At 39.4% G+C, this 19,725-nt stretch overlaps 1 protein-coding gene across 2 annotated transcripts in view; it reads left to right on the top strand.

Moving 5' to 3' along the window:
* Nucleotides 1-883: 883 nt before the first annotated feature.
* The window catches only part of LOC139962138 (uncharacterized), a 42,364-nt gene continuing 23,522 nt past the window's right edge, over nucleotides 884-19,725 (top strand). For both annotated transcript variants that reach the window (XM_071962063.1, XM_071962064.1), the window contains exon 1: nucleotides 884-1,167. In XM_071962063.1, the coding sequence (XP_071818164.1) occupies nucleotides 1,106-1,167 (62 nt within the window). In that variant the 5' untranslated portion in view covers nucleotides 884-1,105. The remainder of the gene's footprint in view (nucleotides 1,168-19,725) is intronic.

Genomic DNA, 19,725 nt, shown 5'->3' on the forward strand with positions numbered 1-19,725 from the left:
CATTTTCTGCATACACAAAGTTCGCTTTAATCTTATCTTCGATTGGATGTCAATTTCTGATGACTTCAGGAGACAGAAGTAGCTGCATGACGTCAGATGAAATTATAAATCACGACGAATACATACCCCCTCTTTCTTCCTGCTATGCCGACCTTTAATGGGATATGGCTCCTTCTATACAAGGCTAAGTAGGCTTAAAACAGATCAGTCAACACGAACTCCATTGAACCTTTGCACACCCCCCCCCCATACCCCGAATAAGAACATTCAAAACATAACAAATTTTTGCCCCCCCCCCATAAATTTGGTATATCTCCCTCTTGAGGATCGAACAGGGTACATATATGTGTATGGTATGCCTTGTGACGTCACACTTTTTAACAACCAATTCCATACCTGTATGACATCAAATTACCTCGCTATTTGTGATTTTTTTGGTCTCTCATTTATTTTCGAACCGAGCTTATAGCTTCACGTAAATAGTAAGACAGAAGGTTCATCGGACAAAACTAAGTGTAAATAGATCAAGATACGTATGCTGAAAGTGAAACCTCTTCTACATACATCCAATTTGAACTAATTTTTCAATCATTTCATGCACTTTGCTAACATATCCCAAAGACTTTCAACATTTGCTAACCTGAGACATGATTTCACAACGACTTTTCTTATCCGTCAATTAACGCCAGCATGTGTTACTTTACACTTGATACGCACACTACTATTGACAATGAGTCAGGATTTCCTTTTCATCCGGCCACATTGTATCGTATACCATGCAGTTCACCGCAAGTAAATAATGAATGTATACATCTACCCGATGGCGCGTCATGACTACCGTAGTAGCTTCCGGGCTTACTTTTGTCATATAAGTTAACTCGGTTAACCATAGAGTTAGTCATTCTTCATTGATCTTAAGTTAAACCATCCCTTCGTGATTGTCTACAGAACGGTTGCTGGACCCTTTTCTTTTCTTGTTTTTTCTCTCTCTCTACTCAGTATCTGTCTTGGAGTACTGACTAGACCACTCTACACTTTCCTGTTCTCACAGAAGTTTCGATTTTTTTTATAAGGACAGTAAATTGTTTTAGCAAAGGAATAAACCATGAGGTTCCTCCAGTTTATTTTAGCGCTGGTCCCGTTAGTTGTGGAGTATACCATCGCCGGGTAAGTGGTTTTTGTTACATTATTTATTTATTTATTAATATTATTTTTGTTTTGCTTGTATATTACTTTGATTTCTCTCCAATATTTAACCCTGTACTTGACAGTGTCGACATGCGCATGAGTGATAACTTTGAATAGCAGAAAACTTGGTGTTAAGACAAACAAAATTACGGTACACCTTGCACCACTATCTCTGTAAACAAAGATAACCTAATTATGTAATCAATGTGTGAAATATCTTGAATATTGGGTTTCTGTCAACACGGATTCTTATGAAACAAGAAATTCCATTATCTTTCTAACGTGTTGAGTTTTACGGCAATCACGAAGACAAGTAGCGAGAAGGTGAACCTCAGATTGTAAGATAAACGAGCTTGGGGTTTTGAGAATTAGAATCTTGGAGTTGACGTTTGTAAGACGGAAAACCTGGCTGGCCTTATCGAGCAGTTAACAAACTTCTTTAAAACTCCACCCCCTCCCTACCCTCACCGTCTCCCCTTCACGTTGCCTCCCCGAGTATGTTAAACGACAACAGCATGGTCACCTGTGGTCAAGCATAAACAACATGGAGCTATATAGTACAGTAAATTCAAAGAATTTCTGTCTGGCCCACATTCATGATACGTTATACGTACGTTTGTACATCCATGATACGTTTGTATCTGTCTGGCCTACATTCATCCGATCCGTTCTAATTTTTGATAAGAAAAGAAAGAATAGAAAACTTTTGAAAGGAAAACTTTTGGTGCTTTTCATAAACACGGGGATGGGTTTGCTGAATCTAAATTATTTAAGCTAATAATTATGGCCTTATGATGGCATTGGTCAGGGTAGAAAAAGTGTATATTTATATATATATATATATATATATATATATGTATATACTATCTATATACAAAACTTAGCATGTATGTCTATCGATTAATTTATACATGCTGTTTGCTTCTGACATTTGTCACGTGCCAATGCGTTGGCCGTACTAGTACACAGTATGAAGTCCACTTGTGGCCAATGACTTGCAACTCGTTAAATTGATAATAATTATAAAGAGTACAACCGTGTGTCAGAGAATTATCTCTGACTTAGGCCATGCAGACATCTTAAATATCCGGTCAAGTGAATGTAACTCAACCGGCACTAAAAGACTGAAACCACCCAAACTATGTTGAGCTGGCAATGAGGGGGAGTGAGTGGGGGAAGGGGGAAGGGTGTGGAATTTTCATACGATATGATCTCCAAATGTGGATTACTGTTGCAGGTTTATACATATCGGAATATGTTATCGCATATGTTATGAGTCCTACAGGAAAGTGAGCCTAGCCGTAATAACAATGCCGTAATAATAATTGATAAAGTGTGGAGGGTCGACCTCTAAAGTATAGAAACATGAAATGTAACGCTTCCAACAATCAAATAAAATCATGTTGACACTTGGAAGCAAATACCGTTGGATCCCTAAAGATGATATTAGTTAGCTTGTAACCTGTGGATACTTTGGGGAGGTTATACTGACATTCGTTTAACCTACAACTAATTTGGTCGGTTTCTGGATTTAGATGCGTTGCCATTTCTCATCTCATCAGAGGTACCACTGACATTTGTGGTGGTGCAAACTTTGCTTGGTGCGCAGGCGCAGTCATTACTTATCACATGGACTTAGTTTATAAACAATCTGGTTGAGTACATGGCAAAACAACATGCACTCCTTATATGAGTTTCTGACGTCATTGTTCGAGAAGAGCTATCATCTCTAATGTACAACCATGGAGCCACAACCACGCTACATGGCATAACATGGTATAGCATGTTACCCGTGTCCCATATGTATAAGGATATTCACCTACAGTCAGTAGCAGTATAAAAGGAGGGGACGCAGTGACGTATACACGGGGAAAGCATCCCCAAAACTGCTCCCTTTAACCCATTCCCTCCATTTTTTCAAAAGTTTCGTTAGAAACTTAACCCACTTTATAAACAAAGACACGCTTTGTTATCAGATGAGTAATTCTCTCACTCAAACATTTTGAAAATGTTCGATGGTTTTTATATGGTGAACATTAAACTAACAATATGTCGACAAATTGATCTTTAGTAACCTAGCACGTACACATGTATAGGCTGAAAGTAATAGGTTGTGTACAAACTATGTAGAATCGATAACCAACCAGGACACCTGAGCGTATACTTAGATTATATGCTAAGATCTTTAAAGGTGAACGTAGATAGTTTGTAAGACTAGACTTGCTGTGTTAACCAAACACGTAAGAACAAAAAGATACGAGATATTAAACGTACATATGTGACTGTTTACGTGAAGGGGTGGAGGGGTGGTGGGGTAGAGGGGTGGAGGGGAAGGTGGGGAGGCGACAGGAGTCAGGAGTCAGCACAATGCCCAGTGGCGTTGACACTGATGCCTGTGTTGGCCCACATCCCACGGCGCCTACTGGTGTCTGTTGTGACTGAAGGCCCTTGGATTTATGCCAAGCCCCCTCCTCGACACCTCATTCAGATGAAATTGTGAGCCGGTGAACAAAATTGATCATTTTCATAATCCTGCTTATGCCACCCAATCCTCCCGTATAGGAATGCTGATGTAGTGAAATCACAATATATTGGGTATAGGCTCATGTTACTTTATGCGAATCTCTCCGTATGTAACGCTTGAAGTACATTTCAGTTCAGTTTTAGGTAAGTGTTACTCTGAGCAAGTCATGTTATACCGTATTCACACAACACTGGATGACAGTAAATAAAATATAGCCAGCTCTATACTGAAAATCCAGCATTCCGCTGGTCAATGACACGTTTAGGCGGTAAAAAAGTCATCCCCTTAGCTCATATTATTACGGACAACACAGGTGATTCGTCGAAAGTTTTAAGCCAATAAAAATGACCGTCAGCTGACGTCTTAACTGTTAGCGTATAGAATTACGGCACAACCATACACGATATATGCCACCCACGGTGATTTTCCGTCACTTACCACAGGGTCGAAATTAGCACCTTGACAGTGACCCGACACGACAGAAAGTGGTCTCCTTGACTCATCAGCAGGTATAGGAACACCTCTCACAGGGCAAACAAGCAAGAGAGGCTGTTTATTCGCAAAAAAAGGTGACAAAAAACATTATTATTGCTAACAGATAGAACTGCCCGGAGTGACACCGGTGCAACACTTACTAAACATGTCAATTGGATTCTTTTAAACCGGACTCTGCGTGATATCACGGATCTGAGTAGTGATAACCAAAAGTATAGTCACAAGGGCAATTAGTATCGTCACGTAGTCGGGTTGTGAACTCAACAGATTGATGGTGTGAGGTAATTGGGATGAGGTAATGAAGGGGGGGGGGGCAACTATGGGCCACGCTAAATAGCAGGCCGTATCATTGAGTACATAACCTTTCTCTAAAACGGTATATTTGTTGTGATACGGAGGGAAAAATTATATTTATAAGGCAAAGTTATGTAAATATGTGGGGGAAGAGGAAGCATGAGTGTTGTATGATTCACGATCCATCATGGAGCACCCGTCGTTTAAAAATATAGAATAATTCCAGGAAAAGCCTGGACTTACCTTACAAAGCGGCGTATAGCGGTGACGGAAGTTACATCTTCTAGTCTTTCACTGAGATCGTTGCTTTAAACTCGTTCTTCTTGTCGTGTAGCTGGAATAAAACACAAATTAACGAATCGGTTAACCTATGAGTAACAATGACTATATTTACACCACATTAATCACTATCGCCTATACGCCGGTGCATTTCAATCATAAGGTCCCCGGTTCGAGTTACTCCCAGATTAATGTATGTCGTCCAGTTACAGAGTTGTTGACAATTAACAATTCATAATCATGGACGTTAAATATGAATGTACGAGACTGACTTCGGTCAGCTTGCGGCTTTGAGAAGCCAATTAGGCTTCTTCGCGAGTTCCTGCTTACAGGAGGATCTAAAATACATACATACAAACATACGTTTTATATGGGTATTTTTGTCCTACCTGTATGCCTGAAGCAGATTCATTAATTGCTTGTGCGCATGAATTAATTTAACGTCCTCGTGGGCTTTCCATGCAGAACGTTCAAGATTTAAAAATGTTTATATTTGAAGTTCTAGCAAGTTGATAAAACCCTTAGCTCATATTTTGTATATGCATATATAACGTGTATCACCAGGAATCACTGTATGCTGCTCTAATTATTCATCATGTGACTTCAATGAAACAAAACAGAGGTCAGATTAATGAATTAATTGGCGAAACTAAGGAAATGCTTCCCATCAAACTGATGTTATTAGTTCAACTTAAAGACCTCGAAGATAAAAGTGTTGGCGAGATCCGGTATGGGAGACTGTTTTCATGGCTGATACAATGAACAAACTTCCCCTAAATGACTCGTAGGAATAGAAAACAGAGTATGTTCTTGGAAACATATATTAATATACTCAAAACAGAATATGTTAATAAACTATTTCACGTAATCGTTATATATTTGATATCAGGTGATCGTAAATTAATTGAAATAAACACTACATGACTGGTAATTGGATCACGGTATCATTTCGCCCAAATCGGAACATGGGTTCATTAGAAGAGTCGGAAAGGGATCTGAACATGCAGAGACAAAGGGCGGGTGGTGCACAAGGGGGGGGGGGTGGGATTGGGTTAAGCTCCTCTTCTTAACCCTTCATATACTTAAACACAATAGGGCCGGAAGTAACGAAAGTAAGAATGATCCAACTTAGTATAGGAATAATTTGATCGAAATGGCACAACCCGAGATACTATAGTCTGCAGGACAGGTGGGGGGGGGGGGGTAAGAGAACCCCCCTAAACAAATAAAAGCGTTATTTCGCCGAACTGATACATTCTCAAGCCCTTCTCGGCCTAACACAGGGGACTGTGATTACGTGGTCATACTCACGTGTCCCTATACTGTAGTGTAGATTTACGATTTAGAATGTAAACTACGCGTGGTGGTGGGTTTGACATACATTTGGCAATAAACACGGCGTGCAGGATAAGTTTATCTGCATTGTTGAATACGTGTGTATCTAGGATTGCACACGTCCGAGCAGCACTGCGTTCACTACATCCAACTAATATCCTATATGTAGGTATAAGTTATACCACATCGAAGACTGAGAGTATTAATACAAGCCTCGAAAATCTCAATATCCCGACTTGGCAACTAATTGTTCCTTCGATCAGTTTCTTTCAATGCATTTTATTCGAATCCACGCTCCGTCGATTTAGAATCGTTCCAATATTCAATTGAACAGCGCTCTTTCAGATTTAGTTTTATGAACTTACGTAATCTTGGCTGCTAAGCCTTAAATGTTTCCACTTCATTCAGTGGCGTATGTATTGTTCGACTACAAGTGCTTACCCCTACGTAATCAAGCTTTGTTCGGGATCTACCGGAGTATTTCACGTTTCTTTATGTATATAAGTTATTGGAGATACTTCTTAAGAAAAGTCACCGAGAAAGAACCTGGGCACAAAAAAACAAATGACTGATCCGCTCTCAGCTCAACCCCAGTTCAACTAGATTGTGATCATAGCCAGGTGTGTATCATGAGTGCCTCAGTAAGGGAAAAAATACTACACATGATCTTTATAGCCAAAAGGCCGAAAAGTTATAGGAGAGCTGCCTTTACCAGCAGGCCTCTCCTTATAGACCAGTTATGATTGGATAGTTAAGTCATGGAAAATGACAGTATTAATTTCACCGCTGCTATGCAAAACGGTTTTTTTTTCAGCCCTATCGAATCCTATTACATGTTCAAAATATATCCTCTCGCAACGAACAGTAGCACTATTAAATCATTTTAATATATAATTAATTACCAAGTGACATTGTTCGCTTATCAACCTATAACCAAGATCATAATTATGTAGTATATTTATTCCCTTTCCAAAGTGACTTGTGATATGTCACTTGACGCAACATCGCTATGATCACACGACATAGTCTCAGAGTCAGTGGACACTTTGTGGTTCAGAGTGGATCACGTTTTAATGGTTTCATGCCCATATTGTTCTGTTGTTGTTTTGGTTTTTTCTATTGTTCTTCTTTGAACTATATACAGTTAGGACATAATACGGCCCATGCAGGACCCGATAGCCTTCTCGGCTCGCACAGAGCCGCACCATTGCCTGTACCCACTATATAGCTAGTATATTTAGTTCACTGACGGCTGAGAAGACTTAGCCTTTTAGATATATATTCATATTTCCTTTCTAAATGACAAATACTTGTGACAGTCTATGATTGGCATATCAAAGGTTAACACATTCTGTGTTCAATTTACGCCAATAATAGCAACAAATGAAAATCATAGGCTACACTGCAGTCAAACACACAATGCATGACTTTTGACCTCCCCTACAGTCCAGTCAGTAATGTAAAATAGACACTATTTGAAATTTACTACACAAAATACTATTTAGGTAATACCAATTTAATTACACCAAACTATAAGGGCAGTGTTTGCAAGTGGAAACTATACGACTAAATATTAAAGCATAGATATAGCCACCACGCTGATATAGCATCAAAGCTAGGAGGGTTAACATAAATTGTTGAAGTAGCCACCTAGTCAATAGCATCAAAGCTAGGACAGTGTAACAGTTAACATATAGTCTAAATGACTAGATATTAAAGTAAATACAGCTACCTCATCAATAGCATCAGAGCTATAGAAGGGGTGTGCAAAAGTTAACTTAAGGAAGAGTTACTCAAGAAAGATCAAGGAGCGCGCCATTTGCAATTCGCTGGATACTCTGCCTTAGGTTCCGCCCACCCTATCAAGCTGAACTCATCATTTATAAAGTTTATAGACGTGTACAAATGATTTGACAACTCCCGCAAGATTGCTCGGGTTTTATGCTGATATATTGTTGTAGATATATTTAACGATTTAAACACAAGACTTCCAGAGTCTGTAAATCTATTTATAATTGTTTTTTTACGTGATGATAAACAGACGATTATGTTACTTTGTCAAGTTGAAGCTAGCAACCGTACAGTCACGCACCAAACATTCGTCCGGGAGATAATTTCGGTCCCCTACTTCCTGATCAGGATTCCTGTTACTCGTCAACTTGGTGAAGCTTTACGCATTGAAATCTTAAAGGTACCCCGAGCATTGGACCTGAAAATTATAGGCTGAGCATAGATTACCTTACACTGGTATGTGAACTAACTGGGAATTCTCTTGTATTGTTAAAGCTAGGCTGAATTAATACGTTTCTACACTCTATTGCTCTCATTGTAAGTCACATCTGGTGGAGACTCGACTTTAAGGTTGCCTAATCAATATCAACAATTATCGGCTGATAATACAAATTAAAAGAAACATACATGTGGTATTCGACAAAGTTACATGGAATACACCAGAATAAATAGTGCATAATTGTGACATCACAGTGACGTAACAGGATATTGTTAAGCGCCACCCCCCAACCTCCCCCTCCCGAACTTTATCGTCAACGACAACTCGTCAACGACAATTCGTAGCCGTCATCAAAGACCGTTGGTGTGGTTGTATCTGACAATGATTTGACCAGGGAGTTGTTATGGAACAACTCCCTGATCTGACACAGAGAATCCATCACGGATAAGCGTCCTTTAAGCAGTTCAGACGTTTGAAATCAATTTGTTCTAAACTGACAACAGAGGTGAACTTGCACAGAGAAAAGAACACCAGACATTCTTGAAGGGTACTACATGAAATGTTAATCTCTACATTAACAAAAATCCCCCTCCAGCCAAATCGGAATTTGTACATCATCGCTTCTCCACCCAATAAAACATATTTAACTGGTTTTCATAAATATTTAAACCAGGATTTCAAAATTGATTCTTTTCTTGTCCATGGGTTTCTTAACTCAATGGGTAAGACTGTAGTCGCCAAATATGATTTGCTCTGATGAGAACGTGATTGTTCCGGACTTTGTGGTTGGCACAGTTTGGATAAATCTTTCTTTAGCAAATGATTGATGTCCATTCTGTTATGATTAAATTATCACTGTTGAAAATGAAATGCTTGTAATATTTTCATGTTGTAATACATATATATTTATATCAATGTTTTCCCCCATTACATGATGTAAGGTTCAACCATGTTTATCTTTGGACATTGTAGCAACAACATTAAATAACATTAAACTTCGGCACCGATCATATGCTTTAGTATCAAATCTGGCGAACGAATGGGGAGGTCATGGGGGTGGGGCTATGGGGGGGGTATAGCATAGGGATGTCATAGGGGTGGGGCGGGGGTATAGCCCGGGCCATTGTCAATTATGGATCCCTAGACAATACATATAATAAGGAATGTTGTATTTGCATTTTCAGTTTGCCAGTTTTAACATAACTGATTACAACATCTTCCAATTTGCATATGGACGAACAATGCAAATACATGCACAAGAGGAAATAACAACATAACTGTTGATTATATTTACATCGCATCTTTAGTTTTAGTCATTTCCGTGGCCATACGCAAGGTCTAACCAGGGTGCTCTCCATAGGCCTTTTCTGGCCTAATGATCGCATTTTGATATACGTCTGTCGAAATCAAATCCACTCGAACAGTAAAATTGCACGGATAGTTTGGTGCAATACGCCAAAAAGTTTGTTTGAAAATTTCATTGATTTTTAGAAACAAGAAATAAATACAGCTTACCTGCACTTCACCTTAATAGAGCCACCACCCAATACTATTTTTTGTCAGTCCATATACGTAGTCAGCCCACTAAACGTGTACTGTGTCATTGCGGAAGTAGTTATCCGCTGGTATTGAGCTAATCAAGCCCTTTAATTCCATTTTCTCGGCCAATATGAAATTATTTCATGGGTTCGTAAGGAAAGATGCACTTGTTACAACTATTTTATGATGATGAAGGGTCAACTGGGAATCAGTCAATCCCATAACGCTGAAGTTATACGTATAGGTATAGGTCTGTCAGCCATTAGCTATTTTACTACACACATGCCACAAGTGAAGTTTCCACGGTTACTCGCACGGACGTTTGTCAGCACGAGATATATATAGACTATACAAGTTTGTATTATAATATGATGACGTCACGATCATTTCTTCATATAAAGTCGCCGCGTTGTTCCTTTATTTTGGACAATGTAATCATTACAGTACTTTCCGTTGATAATGCAAACTTTCTAACCGATTGTCTAACTTAATGGCTACCATCTTGATTCATTAATTGCTTTAATTTGTTTTCTGTGAGATCTCATTAGGGAGATTACGCCCATACGGACATGACTAAGGGGGGACGTTGATGGATAATGGATAGTAGATAATTACGTTAAGTTCAAGGCAAAGTCCTGTAAACCTTTACAAACAGATGTATATATTGAAGACATCTGAACTATAGAAGGACTAGGCGCTAATAACTACCGTCTATTGGATTTTAAAGACAGACGCTCTTTTCATCACAAAAGGAAATGTCGGGTCACATTGCTGTCGAGTCTACCAAATAGAACCGATCGAATACACGGGTGCAAATACAGACTACAAAGTAGCCCGTATAGATTCATACTTGAGCTTTAATGAAGGTTAGAGAGAGAGAGAGAGGGGGGGGGGTAGGGGAATGGGGCGATAGGGGAGGCGAGGTCGATAGAGGAGTAACGGATGCGGAGATATTCTGAACCTGACGATACATGATATCCACGGAAAAAAAGTCCACAACAAACGATTAAATAAGGTTTTAAATGTGTCATCATGGAATTACCAATTCCGTCGAGTATTGAGATTCATTTGAATTAATGATATCTCTGCCTTAATTCTTTAGTAATAATTTCCGAGTAGCCGTGAACGTTACATGCGATAAAAAAACCGACTGGCGCCGATTCTTGCGAATGGGTGGATTATAGACAAGGCAATACTTATCAAGGAGGGAAGGAAATCGTTGATGGAATGGATTGTATTGTACTTACGATGACCATACCACAATAGTCAATGTGACCTATTGTATATAGGAAGAAGGTAGGCGCAGAAAATTGAGGTAGTGAGGGGTGAACTTGGGGTGATAATTCTAAGTACTAGAGCAAAACGAAAAAAAGGAGAAGGGGAAAGAAAACTCTTATCGATGAACTATAGGTAATAACTTGTAGAATATTCGTGTCCAGGTGCTAGTGTACAGTATCTGTATACATAATCATTGGAGATTACGGAATCGGTGACGTCATATTCATGCAGTTCGTAAATGTTTAACTCAAGTTTGTTGGTGGGTCGGGTAAAATTCAACTTCAACCGTCAACTTCTGTTTTCTCTTTGTTCGCGTGCTTCACTAAACTTACCGCACATAGCAACGCAGCCTATATTGTTTATTTACATTGGCATCTGTTTGTCGTCGAGACCTACCGAAGACCCCCCCCCCACACCCTCCCCTCCCTCTACCTTCTTTTACACGTTTTATTTTTTAATATGTCTTTATTATCGTGCCTGCACGATAAGAACGATTACATACACTCCGTTAAGGTGTATAACCGCCCGATAGATCAAACAAACCTTACCAATATTTACAGCTTTAATCTAAAACGAAAGGTTTGTTTCCTTCACGTTACTGTCGATTAAGTTCCATAAAATGTACCACAACGCACCCAAAATAGGGCAATTGTTTAATTTAGCCAACTCTGGGTTCAATCAATTCATCCAATCTCGGCCATACAATTTGTCTAAATTCACGTGATAAAATGTTTCTAAATCGGCTGGTTCAATCGCAGTTCAAGATTAATTCCTTGTATTTATCTGTATGCATTGCTGGGTTATATACCGTATACAAATAGATATAAACAAAGGGGACAGAGAGGTTGTCTTGGGTGTGAGAGTGGGGTGGGGTGGGGTGGAAGGTAGGGCACGCGATAATATCTAACTAAATATAGAGGAAGGTTCGACAAAATAGAATACGCCACATATAGCTTCAACAGAGACGACAAACAAGTAGGTCGAGAGACCTTGAAATTTGAAAACAACTTGTTGGACTTTAATGCCATTTCCGTAACAAGGATAATGTGTTCCATTTTTAAATGTATTTAAGTCAAAATACTATAGTGTGTCAATTTCCTTCAGTTTGTATTTGATTCCCAATTCAACATGAATTTATATCTTTATATAACTTTTACCTATGTCTTTGTAATTCGTTTTATAGCCTTCTTTTATCGGTCACTAAGGTATAAACAGTCTTAACACTGTTTGGTAGGGTATAGATGTTGGAAGCCGCGGAGGTAGTCTGAAGGTATGGGGTCGAGGGTGTAGTACTGTCTGTTGATGACATAGGGTTATCTATCTCTCAGTCAAAGGCCCGTAGCCAGGAATCATGAGCCAACATTTTAAGGCGAAGCAGTAAACAATTTGTGGATGGGCATAACACCAGCGTCATGGTGTAACATTCATGAGATGGGCGAGTGGTGTATGTTTGGCAGAGGGGGTAGTCCTTCTATAGCGTGGGGTGATGCCTATCCCATTTAAAGTTAATTGTACTGATTCCTCGGTGCTAAACTAAACAAATTTAACTTACACCCAGTGATTGGTAAATCCTTTATCGTGGTACCTCTGCTCTCTCTCTATGTGACAACACCCTAGCCATCATGATAGGTACATGATTAGGTCTACTTATAAACATGTTACTGTATGATAGAGTTGGAAAAATACCCCCCCCCCCTCCACCTGTCAGTTCCTTCCCCGTCCCCAAGTGACAATTGATAATATGATCTCACCAACCAATGAGGTTTAGTTTCTTATTCGTTGATTCTACTCTTAACTTACGATACCTTGAAGTCAATCTTGAAACCCTTCTTAAAATCAGTATCAACAGTTTCAAACTGGATTTCCATACTAATCATACAGCCAACACAACTGCATCGAATAAGTATAGGCTTGGCATGAAAGTACAATGATGTAATTTAAAAAACAGAAAGGCCCCAAAAGCTGTTCATTAAACAATTTAAAAGTCGTGGCATATTCATTATACCATTCAAATTACTAACATATACTGTGAAACACTTTATCCTGTAGGTCATAAGGGTGACCCCTTTAATTACTTTGATGGCGTTTAAATTAGTTTCCTGAATTTGCAAGCGGCATAAGCTTGATTAGATAACACAATAGACATACAGGAAGTAGTAGAAACAATCGTTGACGTATCGGATGATTAAAACAATCAAACAACCGCTAAAGAAAAACAAAACAACAATTAGAAACACGCCCGCCCACTCCACAACCAAAGTGAATGGATGTTGCATTGTTGCGTGCAAGGTGATGATCAATGGGTTACGTTTCATTTCCAAAAAAGTAAATCAAGTTGTACTTGATTTCTGGTCTTACATGGAAACATGTGAAGTACCTCATCTAACTTAAACATGGCCATAAACTGATGATTGAACTATACCACAGAGGGAGGGGCGGGGGGGGGGAGTTGGTTACGAAATTGATCTTTCGGGCCACGGAAATATTGAACCTAAAGCCCGGGCCGCAACAGGTATGGATTTAGACCTACATGCTCCCGCAGAAACGATGGAACTGTTTCATTATACATTCTTCACGCAATGATTGTCTATTTGGAGAGTCTTATATGGGTAGTATTTCGTTCTTTAATAATCTCCCAGATTAACAATAAATTCCAAATTTAAAGTTCATCAAATGATCACGTAGCGAACGCACTCAGCTTCCGCGGACCACATTAATTAATATGGAATTCAAAACCTCGCGGGACGTCGAAACTTTGCCCAGGGGCGGCCGCACATTGCCTACTGTTTCGAGGCCTTAGTATAGTTCTTTTTAAAGGTAATATCTATATGTTTGTCCTGTTCATTCATTCGGGTACAGCAGACCCAGTTCCATTATATATGTGTTCATGGTAGCCTGATGCGCCACAAGTAACCCCCCCCCACCACCACCCCACCCACCCGTCACGAAACACCCACAAAACCCTGACCATTGCTTAGAACATAAGTTGTGTAATAAACATTTGCCCCTATTTGGAAATCGTTCGAAAATAATAAACAAAGAAAGACAGACAGAAAAAACAGAAAGAAAGAGAGTAAATGAAAACAGTGTCACATGTCAGAATATGTTAGTTACAATAACAGCCGTTTCCACTTGTGACTTGAATCCCTTGACGTTATATTATACAGGGTGCACAGTTGTCCCAAAATGAATTAATTTGCAGGTGATGGCCGTGAACAAAAGACGGCTTTGTGTTGAAATAAAAATGAATTAATGTAAAAAATTAGGTTTATTTATGAGTCCCATAAAATGTTTTGTCATTTATCACGATTGGCATACGTAACTTGTATAACACCGTTGTCACCGGCAACGGACGTGTCAGCCAATCTTGGTCCCACTTCACACATAGCAATAAATAATGCACACTGCGTACATGCATGTCCCAAATTCCCGCGAGTGTGTCTTCACAAATCACACACACATTCAGAGGTTAGTTGTACTTAGTGAAGGTGGTCTGAATATTAAAAACATGTTTTTATATCAAACTTTAAAACAGATGTCATTTCATTCACAGCCTGTTCCGAAACAACTTGTGGGTGGACGGGGTTGGGATGGAGGAAGGTCGGGTGGTGGTGGTTGGGGGGGGGGGATCTGAAGCAGTCTTATGCACGTGCATTGTAGTAGACAAAACACTTGTCAGCAAAACCCTGACTTGCATATAAATGAAAGATGAAGTGAAAATATTTCGAAAAAAAATCAAATATGATAATATAATTGACAGGTCTCAACGCTTGCATAAGAAAGTGAATTTAATTGCTCAGATTTTACCGAAGACTTGCAACGTTTACGACGGTGTGATATCGAATTGACCCCGTTTTTATCCTAAATTCCTCTTATATCAGGATCGTGGACGTATTCAATGAAAATGCAAAGAACAGCATAGGCCTATACTTGTCTGTATTGTAGAGCTTTCAGTGTATTCAAAATTGGATATTTCCGTTTCTCAGATCGTGGGAATTTATAGACAGAGAGTGACGTGCTGGCAAAAAAGTTTTCGTTCATGAATTGTTGACAAAAGACCTGCTAACCTCAATCAGTCAGGACTAGGGGGGGGGGGGGAGGGGCGAGCGTTCATTCATACCCATTAAGCACCCCCACCATCGATTAAAAAGCTCAGAAATCACACACATCTGGGCGCATTATCAGTAGGCTTGCCATCTTGGTAGCAAGTAATCCTCCGTTATTGATCCGTTTTGAGATACAAACTATTATCACCAAACCAATCACTAAAAGGTCTCCATCGGCTTAAAGCTCTCAATTGTGTAAAATGGTTTCTGTGGTAATGAAAGCTTTGCAAATTTATTGGTGATTCGTGATGGGGGAGCTCTCTTTAATCCGTCTTAACCCTAAAAGAATGGTCTTTCTCGTTACGAAGCTTATAATTAGGCTACAATTATGATGAACTGTATACACTGTCTTATCCGACTGCGCTTCAGCGAACCTTTTCTATTGTTGGTCTTTGAATTTAGACGAAGTATTTACGAAAATCGAAATGGCAAGAAGTATTTGTATATTTGGACGCGAACGATTGTGACTTCAAAATCGAACTGACAGCGATGGAATTCTGCTAACACGCGAGATAAAGGAGTGTATTAGGAACCCACCGACTGTTTTGCGATTGAGCGTTATTTATATTTTCAACTTAGGCTGGATTATTTGTCTTTTTTTCTCATACAACAAATTGTCCGGTCAAAATTTTCCTTCTTTTCATCGCCCTATGTTATCATAATCCTCTTAAAATTAACCGGTTGGAAAATCAAATTTCAAACAGCCAACGAAAATATCATGCTTTTCCTCTTTTTGCAATAACAGGTTTACATGTTTTTACTTGCACTGAATTTATCAAAATATATAAAAAACCAACAATATTTTCGAAACAATCAAATTCAATTCCGCTATCGGCAAATTTGACAATATCGTTAAATTAGTCCATCAGCTCACTGGGAAATCCCTGATCGTACAAGTTCATTTTCCACTACAATAACTTTTGGTTCTGGGGGGGATTAGAGAAAATATTTCATGATTGATTCCGTCTTAGCAAATAAGTATCATAGAGAATATAGACGGAGAGTGGACATGCGGTCTAATTAAAGTTTAAGATACATCAAACTTGGACTATACTCCCAGGGCAATTACTGAATTTCAGGTGTTTTCCCGTCGGCGTGAAGGATTGTTTTGCTGCGAAATTGATACGCGAGTTAATTGTATGAGGGTTATTGAAATCATCTCTGTTAATATTGAAATTTCCATTAAAATATCAATTTGTGGTCATCTGACTTTTGACTCTTTCTCGTTGCCTCACAGCAAGAGTTTGACCTCTCTTTACCAGAATAACGATAAGTTGTAAATGTATTCGGTGTACACAGCACATGAATCTAGGGGGAGATGGGATGACAAAGGGAGTCCGGATGATGAAGGGAGTGGGGAGGATGGAGGGAGAGGGGAGGATGGAGGAAGAGGGGAGGATGGAGGAAGATGGAATGATGAAGGGAGTGGGGAGTGGGGATTACGGAGGGAGATGGAATGATGACGGGTGTAGGGATGATGGAGTGAGTTGGGAGGATGTAGGGAGGACGGAGGGAGATGGGATGATGAAGGAAGTGGGGAGGACGGAGGGAGATGGGGCGATGGAGGGAGTGGGGGTCATGGAGAGAGAGGGGGGATGATGGAGGGAGTGGAGCGAATGGATGGAGTGGGAAGATGGAGGGAGTGGGGAGGGTGCAGGGCAAGGGGAGGATGGAGGCAAAGGGGGAGGATGGAGGGAGTGGGGAGGATGGATAGAGATGGAAGGATTGAGGGCTGATCTGTGACTTAACATTATAGTAACTAAATATTTTCAGCACATTGAAACTGTATTAAAGGATATTTAACATAGTGGAGCAGACAGTACACATTTAACTTCCTCTTACACACCCCTGCATGATTACAATCAACTAGTACCGGAAACAGAAGTCAAAGCAGGAAACTGTAATCACAGATGAAAAGGACGACTGCATAGTTCATTGCCTCCTTTTAAGCGAAATAGCTCATTACGTATTTTGTTCCCCTATAGGATTAATCTCACCCCTCCGCTGCCCTTCTCTCCATACCTCCACCCCCCCCCCCCCCACGGGCAAATTATATTATCGTCAGTGAGACATAGACTCCACCAATCTGAAGCAAATGTCTACCCAAGGTTAATAACCAAGACGCCACCAGTTACATCAGCGGTGACAAGAAATTTAAACAAATCGTGCGACTGACACTTCAGTGTCATCGACACAGGGTGTTAGTATTCCCCTCATACAAGGACAAAGTAGAAAGATATGTAAAATAGTTTTAATTAGATTTATATCGCCATTGGCAAAGACAAGATAGTCATTTTCTCATCCAGCATGTTCAAGTAAAGTATATAGCTCAGACGGGATTACTGCCTTCTGAGAGAGAAATCATTTTTTGTGTGTAGGACATATAGGCACGTAACAGTGATGTAAACAAATCTGATCGTTTCCTTAGGCTTATTTGTAATCCAACTCAATTGAAATTGTATAAAAGAATCAAGAAATCCATGTCTTTTCTTTCCTGTTTTGTATTCTTCTTCTAAAAGCAATGATTGTCGGTGAAGACGAGTTTATCCGGAGCTATCAATAAACATACCCGTTGAATATATACAAACCTATGACTTCTTACACGCAACAAAGTTGTCATTCATGCACGCATGTCATAAAATATCGCTATAAGAAACAAGTAAGACTAAAACCCGAGTTAGCAGCATTCACCTCTGGTGTGTAGAATAATAAAGTCATGATTATTCATATACAAGATAATTAAAAGTCGCCCACCCCGCTCAAGATGTATATAAGTTAACCCAACTTCGACACGATGGTCCTGCCATGTTCTTTCACTTCCGCATACCGTATATAAACATTAAGACGCGTGGGCTCCAGTGTTACCAGAGTTAGCGTTTTTACACTAGATCTAGCGTTTTTAGTCATTTGTGGGGTTCTAGCGCACGTTTTTTCTAATTTTGGTAATTCTACCGTTTTTTGCCTAAAACTAGTTAAAATTACCAAAAATTGACCACTTTTCAGATTTGTTAGACAAAATTCTTACTTGGAGACCCATCCAAATTTATTTTGAGTATTTTTGCCCAATCTTCGGAATTTCCTACCGAAAATTTCCATATTTTTGCAAATTTTCTGGGCCAGACTATCACTCAAATCAACTATTCAAAATCTATTTTGTGATCGGTGACCATTCATCCTACGAATCTGTGCTAAATTGACTCCAAACAACACGAATGTTAGGGAAACTACCATTTAGCGTTTTCTAGGGTTTTATTTTCGCAAATCTAGCGTTTTTTCGTCAACTGTCGCTGGTAACGCTGGTGGGCTCAACTCATTATATTCTATCGATATTTCCGGTATATAAGAGAATTCCGATGCGACATAAACGAACTAAGAGCAATTTATTCTGTGATTGATATTAAGTTGGTTTCATTCATTCGTGCATAATTCATTATTTACGGTATATATATATATATATATATATATATATATATATATATATATATATATATATATATATATATATATATATATATATATATATATATATATATATATATATATATATATATATATATATATATATATATATATATATATATATATGGGTTTTTAGCCGTGTTAAAACCACAGAGGTAATCTACCAAAAATACCACCAAAAAAGTGGGAAAAGAAATCATGATTTTCGACATACATGTAGTCATGTTGCTTGACTCCGTATGAAAGATTTTTATCCTTGTTTCTGTGATCCCTCGATATATCGAACCCTCATCCCATTTCTACAAACAGTTCTGGTACGCGGCAATTCATAGATTGTGTGCCTGTTGCGGTATAAACTGGAGTGGACAGGAGGGTGGGGGAGGGGGGGGGGGGAAATAAACCTGTACCTGAGTAAGTCCAGTGACCCAAACTAACTTTTACCAGTGACATGATCAGGAGCAACTCCTGAACTGCAACTGAGCGATCCGCGGACAGTACCCCTTGCTAAAATAGGAATAGAGGATGGGTGGGTGGTATAGATGGAAGCAAGTCACTTTTGCCAAAGGAACATGAATAAAAATATAGGCCTCATAGGTCCACCATCTCCCCGGCCCAGCTCCTACGAGGAAGGAAGGGATGGGGGGGGGGGGGTGAGAGGGGTGTAAACGACTAGTTATTGCCACCTTCAGAAGTCGAGGAAAAGTAACTAAGGAAATCACCTCTTTTTGTGCGTGTAAACCTTCAAAACACTGTTAGCCTATCATCACTTCAAACGGTGGTTCGTGCAGCTGGTAAACCATGCATGTTCCTCTACACTCCTGCGTGGGTAACTGCCTGTATAGAAGGGTAGTTTTAACCTTGAGCAGTACTGAAGATCAATGTCAATGACAGAGATCAATCGTATCAAGATCGGAAACGAGGGATTCATGTCTCACCTATAAATATAATAATGATCATTAGTGTAACAGCTTGTTACGGATTTACGAAAATTTACAAAA

This window comes from Apostichopus japonicus, chromosome 20 (genome assembly GCF_037975245.1).
Source record: "Apostichopus japonicus isolate 1M-3 chromosome 20, ASM3797524v1, whole genome shotgun sequence".
Taxonomy (NCBI): Eukaryota; Metazoa; Echinodermata; class Holothuroidea; order Aspidochirotida; family Stichopodidae; genus Apostichopus; species Apostichopus japonicus.